Below are 19,380 nucleotides of genomic sequence, written 5' to 3'. Positions count from 1 at the left end.
CGCTTCCACAGAAATACTTGGAATAGTCGCCCGAGAACCTTTGAGCCCCGCCCCTCCCTGTATATATGTGTAATATTACATCCCTGCCAAATGAAATGGTTACAGACTCGTCAAGCTCTTTGAGGAAAGCTTTTATTCTACGAATCACTGACCTGTACTTGAAGCATTGAAATGTACATTTAAGGGCCCGTTTTCTTCGCTAGACGCAATACTAATGATATCTAACAGATAATCATGTCAAAGAAAATACAGGGCTTGGTATTAGAAGGAATGGTAATGTAAACGTGATGAAAGAAAGTGGACGAAAAGACAACTTGCCATGAGCAGTGACCAAACCTGCTACCTTCGAATAACCCGTCTGATTCTATGCCAAATGAACTACCACGGCCGCAATGCCCACGTCCACATTATAGCGTATATAAAGGCCTTAAACGTGGGAGCGTCAGTAAGCGCCGCCTGTAGTCACGACGGCGAGTGTGGAACCCGTTTCCTGCCTTTTTGGCGCCACGTAGCACGTGAATGTACAGTATGGGAAAATGGACAAGTTAAATTTCTATTGCAAATGATTCATCATACCATTACACAGTCGCGGCGGACGTCTTGCTGTCTTCAAGGTAGTGGGATTGAATCTAAGTGGAATTTTGATGGATGCCAAATGCAGCAGGCTCGTGTACAGTGCGAAGTCAGTGCACGTTAAAAAACACCAGGAGGTCGAAATTTTTGGAGCTTTTTATTACGGCGTTTATCTTAATCATATATTGGTTTTGTTACGTGAAAACTCCAACAAGTGTTATTATAGTGAAACTACTATAATTTCCTTTTCTCTCTCCTTCTTTCTTCCCTTATTTCCCCTATGCCTCACCTTCCCGAAGGAGCAGGCAAGCGTTGGTCCCCTATAAATGGCAGTTGTCAGCCTGTTCCCTTCCTACTCTCTCCGTCGTCGTGCGTACTATGTACTCAAACAAAATAAAGAAATAAATAACTAAATCCGGAAATGCTCTTTTGGAGACTCTGGCCAGACATCACGAAAAAAAAGAAAGCAGTTTGTCATGTGCCATAACTGCGGCAATAATTTAAATAGTGGTTGAAGGACACATCGGTCACAATGTGTTCTGTAAAATGTACAACTCCCTCGAAAGTCTGTCTACGCGTATGCAAAAGTGTGGTATAAGTATGAAACCGACTTCCAAACCACATTGTTTTTTTTTAATTGGGTCTCCTGTAAAGCGTGCACCACCTTCTATAAAACTTCATAGTGGAGAAGCTATACAGTTGCGTTTAGAATTTTGCAAAATCGTGTCTGCCATTTCATCCGAAATAATTTCACACATGTGATGGCCCTTCTTTCATCACTCCTTTTATTAGGAACCGAGAACTGTCGCACGTGTCATGCATGATTCATCAATCACCCGTTGGCAAGTGTCCTTGCCCAATGAGTATATATCTTACACCACGGTTTAGGGTTAGGGTCTGCGCGCCTGTATTTATTGATGACGCCAACTACAGATGGCCAACGCTGCCTTCATTTCTTGCTGAAATTAGCGCAAGTGAGAAAACTATGAGGCTGGGTGGGTATTTTGGCGTAAATTGGCGCTACTTCGGCTAATTTCACGGTTTTTACGCAGCTTGGCGCAAAAATGAGGAATTGCTCCGCCGCGGTGGTCTAGTGGCTAAGGTACTCGGCTGCTGACCCGCAGGTCGCGGGATCGAATCCCGGCTGCGGCGGCTGCATTTCCGATGGAAGCGAAAGTGCTGTAAGGCCGTGTGCTCATACTTGGGTGCACCTTAAAGAACCCCAGGTGGTCGATATTTCCAGAGCACTTCAGTACGGCGATTCTCTTAATCATATGGTGGTTTTGGGACGTTAAACCCAACACATCATCACCACCAAAAATGAGGGGTTGTATCAAATTGGCGCAAAAGGCGCAGCTGTTGCACCCCTGCAAGCAGTTGCAGGTAAATGGTGACAGTTCTGAGTTAGAGGAGTGCGTGTGTTTGTGTGCGTGTGCATGTTTGTGTACGTGTGTGTCTGTGTTTACTTTTTAGATGGTGTGTGTGTGTGTGTACGTTTGGGTGCGCGTGTGTGTTTGTACATGAACGTACAACTCGTCTATGGGCGTCAGACAATGAAGGAAGCGCACCGATCGAAATGTAAACTAAAAATCAAAGAAATCTACTGTACTCGTGCATCTGTGTCGAAAGAGAGCCAGGTTTGTACGCGTCATCCATAGCAAGCATTCTTACAAGTGCAGAATTAGCTTGCGCGAGGACGCACTATGCAAATCTCTGAAACCTCGCGAGATCACGTGATGCCCCTCACTCTATGGAGAACAGGAAGCCCTTCAATAACGAGGACACAAGCGTGCCGAGGTTTACTGCCAGAGGCTTCACTAAGGGGTTTTCTCGCGAACTCGAGACGAGACTAGCTACGACATTAGGAGGCAGTAGCCTATAATGGGCCTCTCCACTCCACTAGCGAGCGATGGAAGCAAAACCAAAAGTAAGCTTACTTGTATGCGTTCAGTCTCTTTGAAGGTGCTTTGTAGGTTTCCCTCGTACGCAGCTCAATTGAACGGCAAAACTCAAGAGGAGTTTGTATGAAGACGGCAATTCAGAAAAAAAATCGCAAAATCCGTAGGAGATTGATTGTAAAATCCAATCATTAGCGCACTTGTTAAGTCACGACAAAGATGAAAGAGATGAATTCTATAACAAGCACTGCAGATTCTACCTTGTACTAGGCCGAAGATGCTGCCGTTGGTGTGTAGGATTAAGAATTCAGTGGAAAGCTAAGTACGCAACGACTAGAAAGCTTACGCAACACCCACCAAAGTACATGACAGGCTAAAGTATTTCCATGCAACCAGAGCCTCTCGTAGATTTGAAAAGTGCTTTGCTAACATCAAATGAACAGTAAATGTTCATTCATATTACAAGAACACCTCTCGTTCGAGAGATGAGCGTGATATTATGGCTCACTTTTTTGCTTCTTTGATTAGCTCCATTTGTTAGTGTTCCGAAACTTCTAGGTTGCACAGTGAGCGCTAAGTGGGATGTTTGAAGCACAAGCTGCAAAAATATATGTAGGACTATAACCAACCTTTAGAGCTAATAAAAGCACATTCCCAAGCCGGTTGATCGCCCAGTGCTTCAAAGTTTGATACTATCTAACGCAAACGTGTTTTGAGTATGTGACTGAAATAGATTTGTGAACAAAACACCTAACAAAACGAGGCCTATCATCGAAATATTGTGAATTGGAACAAATAACACACCAGTGTAGACAGCGTTCTGTATGAAACTAAGTTATAAAAGTGGACCTGGAATGGTCGTGTATCGAGAGGAATATAGATCCTGGAATGGTCGTGTATCGAAAGGAATATAGATAGTTTTTAAAAACTTAAGTTGAACGCAAACACACGCCAAACACACTCACATGCCCAGGCACCAAACACGCACGGATGCATGGATATGTGTGTGTGTGTGTGTGTGTGTGTGTGTGGGGGGGTATGTGTTGGCGCTTAAAGTAAATTTTTAGAATTGATATTCCAAATAGATTAACAACAAGCTGTGTAATAGACAGCTGATTTGGAACGACTAAGTGACTAAGTACGGAAAACGTTACTGAAAGCGGGAGAAACAAAGCGATGAAATCAAGCAGCTCGCAGGCTTAAAACCGACACCGCTAGCACCAGACAGGGTGAATTGTATGTCACTAAGATAGGCCTGCGTCTTGCAGTAAACATCTAGACAAGTAGCAGTTGTTAACTGTGCATTTACGAACAATGAGGAAACAAAGTACAAAAAAAAGAAATGACAAAAGTGAACGCGTATCATACCATCAGGACTTTTCTTAAGCTCTTTGAAGAGAAAAAAAAGCAAACAAATTTCAAGGATGTCTGAGTTTTGCCTACCCCTTTGCATAATAGTTTTGCCGAATAGCGCAATCAGGCCCCATGCGCAACTCCTTCAACCGTGCCGTAAGGGACGAAGTGGTAATGTGCGACATACTGGATGTTCAAAGCAATCCTAGAATACCTAATGATTGTACAGTTACGAAGCATCCCATATGTCATAATTGCAAATTTTATCACATTAGCGACGTGCCTTCTGAGCGTCCGTACCTGCGCACCTGCACATTTTGTAATAGTCAGCAGCTCTAAACTACTCACTCACTGATAATTTCGCATGTTTTGACGCTTCGTGCGATTCCTACGATTCTGCCGCGCTATATTGAGTGCGTTAGAGACTCCACCCCTTACAAGTCATTGTTATAGTGTTTGATTTTTAAGAATAGCAATATCAAGCATTGATATTGCTATTCGTAATGGAACACATACTTGCCTCGAAGAAGCCCTCGGTTCAAATATCACAAATACTAGATAGTCTTTTATCATGTATTTGTTGTATCTATCGCAAATTTTGACTGACTATAAAACACACTGAGGCTGAGGTTGGAATTTCCGCAAAAAAAAAAAAGCGCTTTACGAACTCGGGCTTATTTTCAAAGGTCCAATTAGGGGGAAAGGGAAAGTACCACTGCATGGTACAGCACGACCTATGGTATAGCTCGAAAAGAACCAGAGTCGGCACAGAACTGTCTTCAAAGAGTTCTGAGGGAAAGTATACACACATGAGGTACCGATGAAACTGAAATAAAATTCTCTACATGGAACCATATATTACAATGCGCGTTTCTTATTTTAACTTTTGTTTCATTCGGTGTTCTTCCACAAAGCCTGAAAGGGCTGCTCAGCACAAAGTGCGCCTCGCTGTTCGATATGGTTCGCGATTATCGTAGATCGTTCTCTTAAGATTGCGCACAAAACGCCAGCATTCGAGATTATTCCAGAGCTTGCGCGACGACCAAAGATAAAGCTGGAACATTCCCCGTCAGATGTATAAACACCGACGCGCTCCGACGTTTACCAGTTGATTGATGGCCGACGCTCTCTTCGCCGCTATCAGTGTCAGTGTGCTACTGTAATCTGACTCATTGGCCGAGCCCATCCTCAGCCCAGAAGGCTTTCAAAGCCTTGCTACGCTTTTTGCGGACAACTGGCCTCAGAGACAGACTTTAGTGTCTTATACTCTTTGATGTTGTCTTTCCTCTGTCGCTAATTTTTTTTTTGTAATTTCCCTTTCTCTCTAATCGCAACATTTCTTTTTATCATCTTTTATTCCCCTTTCCCCAGCACAGGGTAGCCAGCCGGTCCAAGAACTGGCTAACCTCCCTGTCCTTCCGCTTAAACTTTCCTCCTCCTCCTCCTCTTCTTCCTCCTCCTCCTCCTCGTCCTACTCCTCCTACTCTTCGTCCTCCTCCTCCTCCTGACTTTTCGTTTTCCAGCCACAAGTTCGCACAGTTTGCTGATACGAACACCTAGTCTGCTCCCTTTGGCCACGTCACGACCGCCCCCCATGGCAATATCGAGCTACCAAATGACAGAACGGTGACCTTGTTGGTAGACTTTGCCCGCGTGCATGCGTAACGGAGGCTGCCTTTCTCACTCACCTCGAGCGGGACGTTGACGCACCCGAGGAAGTCGTCGACGGTGTCGGCGGGACTGGAACGGGCCGACTGGGCGATCTGCTTGAAGTATCGGCCCAGGCCCTTGAAGCCCGTCACCTCGTTGAGCTTGCGCGCGGCGTCGAACACCGAGCTCTCGTCATCGTGGTCCCTGGATTGACGACAGATGAATCGACGTCACTCAACTGCAGAAAGACCATCTTCCGGGCGAGTGTTCAACAGCGAAGCTGTTGAACACTCGCCCGTGTGTTCAGATATGGGTGCACGTTAAAGAACCCCAGGTGGTCGAAATTTCCGGAGCCCTCCACTACGGCACCTCTCATAATCATAAGGTGGTTTTGAGACGTTAAACACAACATGTCAATGAACTACACGGCAAAAGTAAAAGAAGCTAAAACTATGTAGCCAAGCCGACTAGAATTCAAGCCTTTCAATAAACGCATTTTCGCGACAGGAGCCAAGCTCCTGTCGCGAAAATGCGTTTATTGAAAGGCTTGAATTCTAGTCGGCTTGGCTACATAGTTTTAGCTTCTTTTACTTTTGCCGTGTAGTTCATTGACATGCTGCCGCATCAATACCTGTTCAAATAATGGTTCCAATTTCTTGTGCTCACCCGTTGCCTTTCAGCAACACCGAGAAACCTTCGCCAAACTAGAAATCATCGGGTAAGCACACTTCAGAGCCACGGAAAACATGTGTTGCCTGATTAAACCATCTTCGACAAAGTGTGGTTCACTTGTTCGGCGTAGCTCACTGCGTCTTCTGCTTTCTCTGCCCACCACCACTTGCCGTCTTTATCTTTCCCGTAGTTGGCATGCACGCCAACCGACCGAGATAACTGAGCGCGATCTATTTTCTATTATCGCTGAGCGAGGGTTGAGAAAGAGAGGAGGCAAGCGCTACGAACTCAAGCCAATCACTTCCGGCACTTCGCCTGATTTAAAATTCACAAACTAAGAAATAAGCAAACACATTTAAACAAAAGAGAAGTTTTTACGGGGTATCAATATTTTTTGTAAATACTTTTGAAAGCCAATAAATGCGAACATTCACATCAACCTCACACTGTACAACCGGATCTTGGGATGCCCGGCAACCGCTACGAGCGTGAATGTTCCTCGAAACAGAAACTAGTACCGCGTTTTCGGGGCCTGGGTTCAGTTCCTTCCCCTGGCAAATTTTTTTCTACGCAATAGTGCCAAAGAAATTGTGTCGCAGAAAACCCGCCGCCGGCGTCGGCCCGGTTGGTTGTGAGCGAAAAATCGTCTGTGCGTCTGTGACCGAAAAATCAAGTTACCGAAATAACCGCGGGAGGCCGCTACTTGTCCACACGCGCGCTCGCGATAACACTGGTAAAGCCGCGCATTCGAAAAAAAAAAACAAAGTGCTCAAGGTCACGAGGCGTGGCAGTGTCTTTGCCCTGCCACCCCTCCCCGCTTAGCTTCCAGCGCTTTCGTTGGGACGAGAGAAGAGATAATGCAATTGGAGCATGCGACAAACCTTTGTAATTCCACTCGCACTGGACGGATTCTTAAAATTTTTGCGGCATGTAATTCGTGAGGCAATAAGCTCTTCTAGAAAATTCATTCCATGGTTACTTGAAAAAAGTGTCTCAGGGCCCACTTTTCATACACTTTCCTTTTTTTCAAATTTACATTACAATTACGTCTAATAACGTCCCCTATACTTTCCCGGGCATTATTGTTTGTTATATTTAATAATATTGTGCCTGACAAAAGAAACAAGCCCTTATTTTTCCACTTTCATTCGTATAATATCACTGTTAGGTTAACACGTAGGGAATCCTGCGATTTTCGCTCACTAAACCATGCTCCATGTTCATAGGCAGTCACTGGCGTCCGGTCTAGCGCACCTTGACAGCAGACAAATGTCTGGCGGACCTTTTCTTGAATGTCGTCGACAGAGTATCGCAGATGAATTGATTGATTGATATGTGGGGTTTAACGTCCCAAAACCACCATATGATTATGAGAGACGCCGTAGTGGAGGGCTCCGGAAATTTCGACCACCTGGGGTTCTTTAACGTGCGAAGTATCGCAGATAAAGGCGACCGAGGAACTGTCGTGTGGGAAGTTTTATTTTGGACGGACGGGGCGTTGTATCAATAATAAAATTATAGATCACAAAGCTTCTCTGAGGGCACAACCATGCTCTAACCTATCATCGCATTGTAGAGAGTGCGGCTGCGCGCCCTTGTTTGGCGATGCGGTAGTTAAAGCAAGATTCAGGGACAAGGTAGCGCGGGAAATTGAAGAAGCGTATCTCATCAACAAAGCTGGTGATTCATGTGTCCCGCAACTCTCGGTTATCTTACTTCCCGCTGAGGTAACTTTTCTGGAAGCGCATCATTCTTACAATATGTCTGGTTATCTAATCATTTTCTTTCACCGCACGCGTTCTCGTAACCGCACATATATATCTGTTTTCTGGAATAAAGTTTCAGTAGTTAGTGTGCACTGTGTCCAGGTGTCTTCCTTTTGTACTTCAATTTTTTATCTCAGTTAGGATGAGTTATACCGGCTCGACCAGCAGTCCGGGCTTCTTGAGGAACTACTGAGGCTTTTGAAAAAAAAAACTGCTTTTGACAAACGGCTGTGACAGTGATTTCACATTCCACGCCAGAGTCATGCATGCACTGTGATTTAAAACGTGCTTGTGTGCGGGCTGTGTAATGTGCTTTCTTTCTTTCTCTTTCCGCCCTTTCCTCACCCTCTTTCAATCTGTCCCATCCCTTTCCTACGTTCAGGCTAGAAATCAGTTATCTTAGATCGGTTAACTTCCCTAGCTCTTCTTCTCTACGATATCTTATCTACTTTTAGCTATTTCTTTCATCTTCGACTCTATCTCAATTTCTAACTTTTTTTTTCTTCCGCAGTGCAGGGTGATGATGATGATATGTGGGGTTTAACGTCCCAAAACCACGCAGTGCAGGGTAGAAACGCCATAGCGCTCCAGGTTAATCTCCTTTCTCCATTCTTTCTTTTTTTCTCCGTCTCTACTCTGAATTTTGCAAACTTTGCACGCGCTGTAAAGCTTCTGAAACAGCCGAAAAGGTACCATCTGAAGACCTCATTATAAATTTTTTTTTTATTTCTAAGGGTGTTTTTAAAAACAATAATGATGCATCATCGCCTTCATACGACGTGATGCGGTTCTGGAAATTAGTCAATCTTACCATAATCACAAGGTGGAGGTGCATTTACTTGTCTAATATATTCGACTAATTTTGCTGATATTTTATAAACAGCCAAATAATCTCCATTGAGAAAACTGTGACACTTGTTATCTATTGCTCATATTTAACGTAATGAACCTTACTGTATGTTTGATAGCATTAGTCTTATGATTACAAGGAAGCAGACTGGCAAGCTAGTGGTCTAAATACATAAAAACTACACGGTGTAGCCAGAGGTTTTAACATCTTTGTGCTTGAAGACAGCAGCACCCGTCAAAATACATGCAGTGATTACGACATAAAACGTATATTTTCATCAAGTGTTCACACGAAAAGTTCCCGTTACTGTTGCAAATTTTCATCTTCAAATACAAAAGCCGCTCACCAGTAAATGCGAAGTTTATGACCAGCATTATCGCATCTCTTAATACAGCCATTTTCATCATGTGAAGCTTGAGATCGTACGATAAATTTGGGGGATAAAAATAATGAGCGACGTATTTCAGTAGAGGCCGCATCACTTTTCATTCTCTTACTAATTGGTTATTCACTAATTGATTATTTAGCCGAATTAAACACAATATAGGCTGTTTTCTTTACGAAAATATTTAATGTTCTTGCGTAGCACCTAATCTCCTACAGTCACGCAACGTCACAGCAGTAACGGAGATCACGATACAAGCAAGAAGGCTGATAGAGCATAATCAAGCTGAAATTATCGATGCATCCGAAATGTTCATTAAACCTTGTACGTCTGCACGTCCCCGGGATACGATTAAAAACGTCTCATTACCCACGAAACAGCGGGAAAATGAAAGCTGAAGTATGCATTCCGGATTGCCCGGATGAAGCTTACTGTCTTCAAGAACAAACTGAACAAACTACCACATCTCTCTCAAGTTTATTCGCGTCCTGATTTATTTGAATGTATTATCGTATGCGAGAAATCCAGGCAGACTATAAGCAGACGACGGGAAAAAATTTGAAGCGATGAATCCTTTGCAGCATTTTTTTTTCTTATACAAATTATCATCGGCAAGAACCAACGAGAAAATTAGCACCCATGTAACAAGTACGTGTGCACGTATTAATTACTCTGTTACACGCTATCCTCCGCGAAAGAAATAGCATTCATGCAATGAGCGGAAGCGCAAAACTATGAAAGAAGAAGATGCATTTGCTGCATTCGCAGTTGCTAAACAAAAGATGGTTTGACCGCTTGCTCAGCAAACATTTTTGCTTTTTGGTAGTATTATTTTAAGCTACTTTTTCAGATTGGCTTCATTTTCATTTTAGTTTCATTTAAGTATCCTGCCGCCCGGTTCTTGGCCCATCCCCCTTTGTGGGTAAGCGCCATCCATCAGAGGTCATCAACATCAGCATCAGCATCAGTTGCTGATTACCGCGTGCGACGAGAAACAGAAAATGTGCACCAAGTTATAAAGTAAGTCTGTGCTTTATTCTTTCGAATACAGATTTTTCGTCTCCACGAACCAGGGAAAAAAGATGGCGCAGATATTCAAGTACACACCCACATCTTTATTTATCGGCTACAATTTGCCATTCGTGAGAGAAACAAGACCCAGATGTGAAGGACAAAACAGAAGCTATAAAGAAGACCCTTTTCATGAATTTGTGGCATCTGAAACGAAGATTGTCGTCTGTCTTGACGACGAACCGGGAAGGAGCACGAACGAATGAAGTATGTTCGAGTTTTATTCTTTCGGATACAAATTATCGTCTGCACAAATTCAAGCAAGAAGAAATTAGAGCTGATAGATCAAGTGCTCATCCGCGTCTTGATTTATCGGTTACAGTTTGCCGTTCGCTGGAGAAAGAAGGCTTAGGTGAGAAGGGAAAACAGAAAGTATTAAAGAATACGATCTTGATGCCTTCACTGCTTGTGAAAGGAAGGTTGCCGTCTGTGACGAGAGACAAAAGCCAAGCATAGATTTATGAAGTACGGCTGTAGCCTGCAAGAAAAACGGAGCGGACAAGAAGTAGAAGGGACAAAGAAATCGAGGCAGATATGGCTACCTCATTGCTGTTTTCCAGATACAGTTTTTTTGTTCCTAGGAAGGAGCGAAGAACGAGCACTTATCTCAAGTGAATTTGCGTCCCATTAAGCAATAAAACTAGGCAGCAAGCGAAATAGAAGATGTACGCGTACATCCACATTTTCTGCATCATGCCTTTACGCATAGAGACGCAGGGCCACGGAGAACAAAAAAAAAATGGAGCTCACTTAAGGCTCATACTCAAACTCACTCAAGGGACAATATATTTTGCTTTGAGGGATCCATCGGACTCAGACCCACCAGTTTTTTTTTTTTTTTAACCGGACTTAAGCGGACTCGAGTTCACTCAACTTTTTCTCAACCAGAATCACTCGGACTAGACCTCGCCAACATATTACTCAGCCGGACTCACTCAGACTCACGGCTTCACCTGATTGTCAGTAAGCTGGTTAACCTCCCTGCCTTCTCTCTTGTTGTTCATTTCTCCCCTTCCCCCCCACTGAGTCAGTTGACACATGAGTCCTTTAACGTCAAATTAGCTTTTTCAATGACGATGTCAATGCTCTTTAGCGCCAATACCCACAAAACTGGTGCTCTGCGATATATCTTTTGATTTCGCACTTTAAGTACGAGTTATCAATGGTTTCAATCAAATAAGAGCATTTTTTATGCAATCCGCGACTCAAGCAGGATAATAAGAAACAGTTTGCGGTGTATTGGTACCCTTTCCCCTCGCGCCGCTCATCCAGAAATGTCGAGGTGGCGAATGAAGGCTTGTGGTTTGAAATATAAATGAAGAGATTCTAATATAAGCCTAATCCGATATACGGCTGATAGCAATGCTTACGACGAGTACATACCACTATAAGTCAGCAACGAAACGTAAAGATATCTCATGGCATCTTCAGGAAAGCGCACCGGTGCGTACCAACCGTCTTCGGTAACCAGGGCGCACCCTGTCGGGGCGCTTTTTTTGTTTTGTTGCTCCGAGGTGCTCCGAAAAAAATCGGCGGAGCGACGCTGTGCAATCCCAGCATTCATTGCGTGCCGCGCGTGTAGCAGACGCTCAGCAGACGACGCGCAACGGCTGGCATTCCATCTGCGCCTCCACAGAACCGGAGCGTTCTGCCCCATTTTTCGGTTTTGGGGAAATTTCTAAACTGCTCCACGACCGCTCCGAGGCACAGATCCCGAACATGCTATCAGACTCACTCAACAAATGCGTTTTTCGCTTGCGGCTCACTCGGACTGAGCCCGACTACAATTTACCTCACTCCGACTCAAACTAACTAAAATATTACTCACCCGGACTCACTACGACTCAGACTCACGGCCCAATATGAACGCGAGTAAGTGCGCTCGGGAGTGAGTTTGCTGACCTGTGAATACAGATCACAATTTGGAGAAATAAAGTCTGGAGACCATTCCCCTCGATGAATGCCGGTGACAATCCGAGCTGTTGTGCGCGAAGATCCCGGTCGACAGCGGTAATTCATTACAAACTGTATTTAGCAAAAGTAGTTAACGATTTCTACTACTACATACTCAACTGTGGGAAGGTAGTGAGCTGTCCCTATGTTGATCGAAATGAAGTTCCCACATCAACAGCTGCGAACTTACCTGTTTAAAAATATATACATTGTATCGTGGGGTGGTACACACACATGGGAACAGTGCCTATGCTACAATCTGTGACCTTACTAGTGATGCCAACCTAAGGCAGCCTTTTTATCCCTAGATTGACAGTAGATGATTCCCTAGAATTCAAGAAAACTGACTAGATTGATATTTTATTGTTAATATTGAGACAGTCAAGTTTAAACATAGGGCGTTCTGCGGCCCAATACTCAAGGTTTCTGTTAGGCAAACAAAATTATATTAACAACCATTTGACGTCGTTTACTACACGTTCTTTGGAGTTGCGTATAAAGGGCTTCACGGGGATGGCATGAGCTGCAAAGACAGATTTGTCTTTCTAGTTCACTTCGCACACTTATTTAACGCATATATGCGATCGGGTCCTCTGCACGTTCGTAGCTCCTTTCTTGTACTGGCAGCTTGTGGTGTGGTCGACACTATATAAATTTCCACACTTGTAATCAGTGTTGTATGGATGGATAAATGGAGGGAAAAACGTTTATTACAGAGAGAAAAAATGAAATAAGGGTTATAAACAGGTGGGTGGGGACCCTAGTCTAGGGCTCCAGTGGCCTCAGCAGCCCACCGCACCTGGTCCAGGCGCGCCACTTGGGCCTCTGTTTCCTCATTCACAGTAGATATACAAAGGCGCTTTTTGAGTGCGAAGCATTTCTTAGCGAAATTTGGCGGCTTTGAGCGTTTATCTACCTATCAATCTAGCCGCCTTTGACTTTAAGCTCTCCTGGCCGTTTTGTAAATGGTATCGATATCAAAATTGGTTTGACGTAACATGAGTGTACGAAGAGCATAAGTGGCTAGTCATAACATGAAAATCATGACATGTATGTCATGATTTGCATTCCATAGTGTTGCTGCTCTTGCAGTGGTTTTGTTCACATGACATAATGCGAAACGGGTGTGATAAGACAAGACTATATATCGACAGACCCTATAACGTGGAAATCATGACATGCAAGTCATGTAAGTCATGACCGCAAGCCACCCCCATGAAGCGCTCGCGGTCGTTTCGCTAGCTTCACATATACCAAATTTGGTGTTACGTGACGTCACTTGATTACGAAGGTATATGACTAGTGTGAACATGATAATCATGAGATGCATGTCATGCAATTGATATGGGGGGTTTAACATTCCAAAACCACCATATGATTATGAGACAGAAGGTTTTATTGTGTTAAATGAAGAAGAATACATGTGCATGAAATACAGAAAGAGGTCCCATAGTCAGATACTGCAAGGGGACCTCTTGTACAATGTAGAATTGAGAATGATTGTGATGTACATAACAGGGAGACAGAGCAACAGTAAAATGCAATTGAAACAAATAATTGAAACAAATAACAATTGAGACACACTATAGTGGAGAGCTCCAGAAATTTCGACCGCCTGGGGTTCTCTAAAGCGCATCCAAATCTGAGCACACGTGCCTACAGCATTTCCGCCTCCATCGAAAATGCAGCTGACACAGCCGCGATTCGATCCCGTGACCTTTTGGTCAGCAGCCGAATACCTTAGCCACTAGACCACCGTGGCGGGGCCACTGGACGGTGAAATAATGAGAGGTGAGGGCACTAACAACCACTGTTTTATTACTGGGATATGCCATATATGCAGAAGCTGTGCTCCTTACGCAAAATTCCAACAAAACTATAGAATCTTCGCCAAGGCAGGCAAGGCGAAAACATGCTTCGGCGAAAACAGGCTGCCACGTTTTCAACGAGAAACTGGTTTCACATTTATGCCAGAAACTCGCCGGTACACGGACACAGGCATTTCCGTGTGTGTGAACACGAGAACCTTTCGCTAATCTCGGGGGCCGTTTGCTGCTTGTACGGCGTACCATTTCTCGAGCGGTGGATTTCCTTACAAATGTGCAAAGAAGAAGCGAGATTGCCGAAGCTTGTTATATTCGTGCATACGGAAACGATTACGCCAATGCGCCGTCAATTTCCCCCGCATAACTGTGAAACCAGATACTCGCTGAAAACGTGACCGCATGTTTTGGTCGAAGCATGTGACGTGTCGACTCCTTGTATATCTCTGCGGCAATGCTATATTTTTTCTTGGTCTTCTGTGGAATACGCCAGGCTTCTGTGAATGTTGCCAATCCCAGCAATAAACCTGCGGTTGTTTGTTCAGTGTCATTCTTTGTCGTTATTTCCCCGTCCCGTGTCCAGAGCTGTTCCCAACTTAATTATGTACCAGCTAGTCCCATTAAGGTGCTCCTCTGTGTTCTCCTACAAACCGGAAGCTCTGCGCACTTCCTCAGGTTCCACAGCAATGATAAGCCATGTGTGTTGTCTGTCTCTCTTCTCCCTGTAGTAAATAAGCATGGTCAGAATCTCTAACTCGGTCCGGGTAGCTGCTGGTAGTAAACGAAGCACACGTTTGCGCAGTAATTGCAGAAGGCCGAAAAAACTCAATTCGCTTTCGCACGTGCTACGTAGCAGCAACACGCGATAAGCGAGTCCCGATTTGCATGTGTGTCATGAGCATTCAATTTTTATTATCGGTGACTACCGGTAATACGGGCGACAAACCAACATGGCAGCGCCAATGCTGACACTATCGACGGCTTCGATTCGTATATCGCGAACGCTGCTTGCCCATTGTCTTGACAGCAATAAATAAACGGTGGAATTGGCTATCGGCTTGCGTTATCTCACGGCGAAGACTAGGTATCAGGTGCGTTTCGTGGTTATTATTAAGATTAGCAGTTTGTTTCGCCGCGCTTCCAAATTTTTGTACCCGCGAGTTTCAAAGTGAATCTTAAAAACAGTGCGATGCAGACACGAATAAATTATTCACTCTCCAGACATAACGATGCACGTGTAACGCAAACACGAGCGTCGCTTAAGAACGTGCGGGCTCCGATCCACTCATATTCAGCCTCACCATCAGCCATATATCGGCAAACTTTTTACACTAAAACCTCTTAATACGTGTCTCAATGTACTGGCGTACATGTGCCACCTCAGTATTTATTTTTGAAGGTATAGGATCAAAATGCGTGTCGTAGAGCACAAATTATGTCAGATATCGATGGAGGCGAAAATGCTGTAGGCCCGTGTGCTCAGATTTGTGTGGACGTTAAAAAAACGCCAGATGGTCGAAATTTCTGGAACCCTCCACTACGGCGTCTCTCGTAATCATACGGTGGTTTTGGGACGTTAAATTCTACATATCAATCAATCAGGTTATGTAAGATATTGGCGTTAGAGAGCATGCACATCATGACTGAAAAATCAAATTTCACGTGAACGGACTATGAGTCGACTCCCTCAGGCTCGCTCAAACTCAGATTAACCCGTAAGTACAAGCGAGTCTGGCTGAGTAAAATGTTGGTTAGCTACAGCCTGAGTGAGTCTTGTTGAAAAAAAAAGTTTAGTGAAGTCTGAGTCTCAGCAAGCCGTCGTAGCAAAATATATTTTTGAGGGAGCCTGTGTCAGCTGGAATTTTTTTCGCCAACGTACGGGCCACGCAGCTAAAGACGATGATCTCGTTATTTCGAGCCAGGACAACGGCCGAGGTCGAGCAGCAGTAATGATACACTGCTGCTGACCCAAAGGTTGCGAGTTCCATGCCGGCCGCGGCGGTCGCATTTAGATGGAAGCGAGATGGTGGAGGACTCGATCACCTACTGTACGATGTCAGCCCACGTTGAACAACCCCAGATGGCCGAAATTTCCGGAGCCCTCCACCAAGACGTCACCCGTGACTATATCGTCGTGTTGGGACGTAAACTCCCTGATATTATCACTTCGAGGCGCAAAGTACCAACATTGACCTGTGCTGCCTAGTTGTAGTAGTGGTTGTTTTTTTCGGTGCTACCGTTGCTGCCCAATGCTAAGAGCATTGATTGCCGTCCTGCTCTCGCTTCTATAATCGCCCAGCGCATAAGTGCAGACGCTAGGTGGCGCACGCCAACGTCGCGGTGCGGACAGATACATCGTGAAGGGTGTTCCCTCTTCCTATTGGTTTAGAAGCTCCACAGCTTCCACGGTGCTTCAACTAGTTAGTGAGGTGAGGTACACACACGCAGAAATGAGCTGCGAAATTGCGTATGTGTAAAAGCTGCACCGTATTAAAGCGATGATAGAACATTTTAAGTATGTACCGTTACGTGTGAATCAATGACGAGCGAGAAAATACAGAGTGGAATGAGTTTCACCTCTCATAAGTCAAGAACGAATTCTCAGGACAGACTAATTATGTAGCTTCAGGAAGCGCTGTATATGCCTCAGCTTGAACGCACGAACCCAAACCATGCTGATATTAGGCAAACTTAGAAAAACCACACCAATAGTAACGCGTTTCAGTTATTCCTAACTCGTCCGTACCTCAATTTTCTACAACAGTGAGCCAGTGCTCCAATTCCGCAGGTACAGGTCCACTGTAGCAATTAATTATGTGGTCGCTAAAAACATCTTAGAGGTCAAGGTAAGCGTACGTTCGGCTATTATGCTGACGCAAAGTGCACTCCTGAACACCAAAACAAAAAAAAACGTGGTTTAGTTAAGCCTAACTCGTTCGTATCTCAATCATTCATAACTGCACGTCTGTTTCCCAAATTTGCGGGTACAGGCACTACTGTGCCAAAAAAAAAAAAAGAGTAAAGCCGAAAACAAACAGTATTCAAGCAGTTATATTCTAGGGGCATGGAAAAAAACTGATCCGTACTAAACAAACAGGAAGAAAAGTTTCGTCTGCGACTCTTCTGCGATCTCGAAGGCTGAACCCTGGAAACCCCGCGAGCCCCATTCTCGTATTCAGGCGTGCGAACTACAGTCGCGCAGAGCGATCTCTGTGGAGGCCGCTGCTGCAACTCAGTTTTAGTCGTTTGCTGGCCGGACCCTACCTAAGCTATCCACTAGTGGGCGCGTATAGTGCGTTTTCATAAAACATTCAGGGACACATATGTATCGCATTTCAGCCAGACTACAACACAGAATGACCAGGTCAAGACAGAATGCACGAGCCGCCTTTCTACACCACATCTGCACACGTTTCTTCCTTTATGTGCCCCTAGTGACGCCTCCGGTCCGTTCTGGCATTCCTCGTTGATTTCCACACACCAGCCTTCACTTCGTGCGTTCTTCATTCCCTCTTTCTTTGTTTTCCGTCGTCTCAAAGAAGGAATCAAGAAGTCTCGAACAAAAAAAAAAAGAATTGATGACGCCAAACAAACGAAGCAACGACAAGCGTTTGTTCGTTCTATCTGCGTTGCTTTTCACGATTCCTTCGACAGTTACGCCTATCTACATCTCTCTGTCTCTTTCCTTGACTCCTTTGTTCCATACCCCCACTTATCGCTGTTTTGCTAGATCCATTCCCAGATTCTATGGCCTCTTCGTTCATCACTTCCATCTTTTGTCCTTCTTGCCCATCACTCGAAGCTACCGAACAGCAGAAGGCGCCACGTCACGGCCAGAATCGCAGGCGAGAAGCCGAGACGCGCCAACAAGCCAAGCCAAGAACGCGTCGCCAACAGCGGGACACTGATGCATAAATAATGTCCTCACTGGGAGTTTCTCTCATTTTTTTTCTTCGCCATGTCCCAGCATTTATTCGAATATTGCTCGCCCCAAAAAGACAGGCCTCCAACAACGTTCCTGCCATTTTCGGTCGCCTTATTCCTTTGTCATTCTTGGACGTTCTTCTGTCGCCTTTTGTCCCCGAGTTAGGGCTAACAAAAACGAATCAAAATGGCGGACACGCCCCAGCAGACTGTTTCTTTCCGGGCGGTGGCTCTCAGCTCGACTCCGTGTTGCCCTGCTTTGTTTTCGTTTTGTCTGAAAAGGCTAAAAGATAGGCGCTCTTGTATTCGCGGCTTCCCTTTTTTTGTTCCAGCCTCGTCTACCGGAAATTAATTAGTTTCCGGCTGAATGCCAAGCGGGCGAAGCAGACGATACGCACAACAGTGAGCGTGCTGGTATCATGTCGTCTACTTTGTTACTTCTGCTCCATTTCTGCCCCCCCCCCCCCCCTAAGCTTAAGCTATTTTTTTCTTCCGCACACCGGTACCACGACGCTTTATTTGGTTCATTGCTTCTTATTTTCCTTTCTTTTTTACTGACACCGCCATAGCTACTTCTCAACAACTACTAGAACACACGTGTAGCTGCACCAAAACATCACAAAACGCGAACCAGCGCGGAAATCTTTTCAGAGGGGCGGTGGTCTTACTTTTGGCACAGAATTAATTACGAACAACGCGCTGAGACGTGTAGACAAATTGATACGTTAGCAAAGAACGCTTCACTAACGGAGCATCGTGCTTATTAAATGAAACACCTGCGTGCGATAAATAATTACCTAGAACCGAAATGACACGTGCACAGTTTCGGGCCCACGAGGACCTGCCATAGCTGATCTTACATTATTCAACCAGCGCATCTCTCATTTCAAGCCTGCGTGATGCGTTTCCCTTGACCAGACACACGAGAACAGTTCTGCCTTATTTTGCTAACACTGGTATTTTAAGCGTAAATAATTAGAACGCGTCTTGAGGCAGAAGGGTGCTATAAGTTTCTGATTTAATTCAAAAGTGAAAAAATATTGGCGCTTCCAACGCTGCCACAGTTTATTACTGATGTTTATTAACTGAAAACCAAATGTAGCGGTGCACTGTTCAAGAGTGAGCTGCCAAAAATACCAAGCTAAAAAGAAGCTGACCATTGGCTAAGCTCGGCAATGCTAGGGCTTACTTAGCAGGAGGCACGTACGGGCTGACGACCACGGATGGACGAACGGGCTAACTAGCAAGCCAGCGATCTCATAGTGAAATACTGCAGCCCCCTATATAGCGACACGTCACTCGATGAGCTTACAGGCCTTCAGCGCGCGGCAGTGTACCATGTGACGCTAGTGACGCTGGTGTGACGTCACTTCTTTTCGCGCTTGCGCAGAACTGCTCACTGTATAGGCCAGCCACGGCGGAATTGCTTTACCTCAGCCAGCGTAGCTTACGCTACAAAAAT

General features: G+C 44.8%; 1 protein-coding gene across 9 annotated transcripts in view; it reads right to left on the bottom strand.

Annotated features, from left to right (window-relative positions):
- The window catches only part of LOC119179235 (BAI1-associated protein 3-like), a 558,733-nt gene that overhangs the window by 113,103 nt on the left and 426,250 nt on the right, over window positions 1-19,380 (bottom strand). For all 9 annotated transcript variants that reach the window (XM_075869133.1, XM_075869128.1, XM_075869129.1 and 6 more), the window contains one exon: window positions 5,513-5,678. In XM_075869133.1, the coding sequence (XP_075725248.1) occupies window positions 5,513-5,678 (166 nt within the window). The remainder of the gene's footprint in view (window positions 1-5,512; window positions 5,679-19,380) is intronic.

The sequence above is a fragment of the Rhipicephalus microplus genome, chromosome 7 (genome assembly GCF_043290135.1).
Source record: "Rhipicephalus microplus isolate Deutch F79 chromosome 7, USDA_Rmic, whole genome shotgun sequence".
Taxonomy (NCBI): Eukaryota; Metazoa; Arthropoda; class Arachnida; order Ixodida; family Ixodidae; genus Rhipicephalus; species Rhipicephalus microplus.
This window is presented reverse-complemented; position numbering and strand designations above follow the sequence as displayed.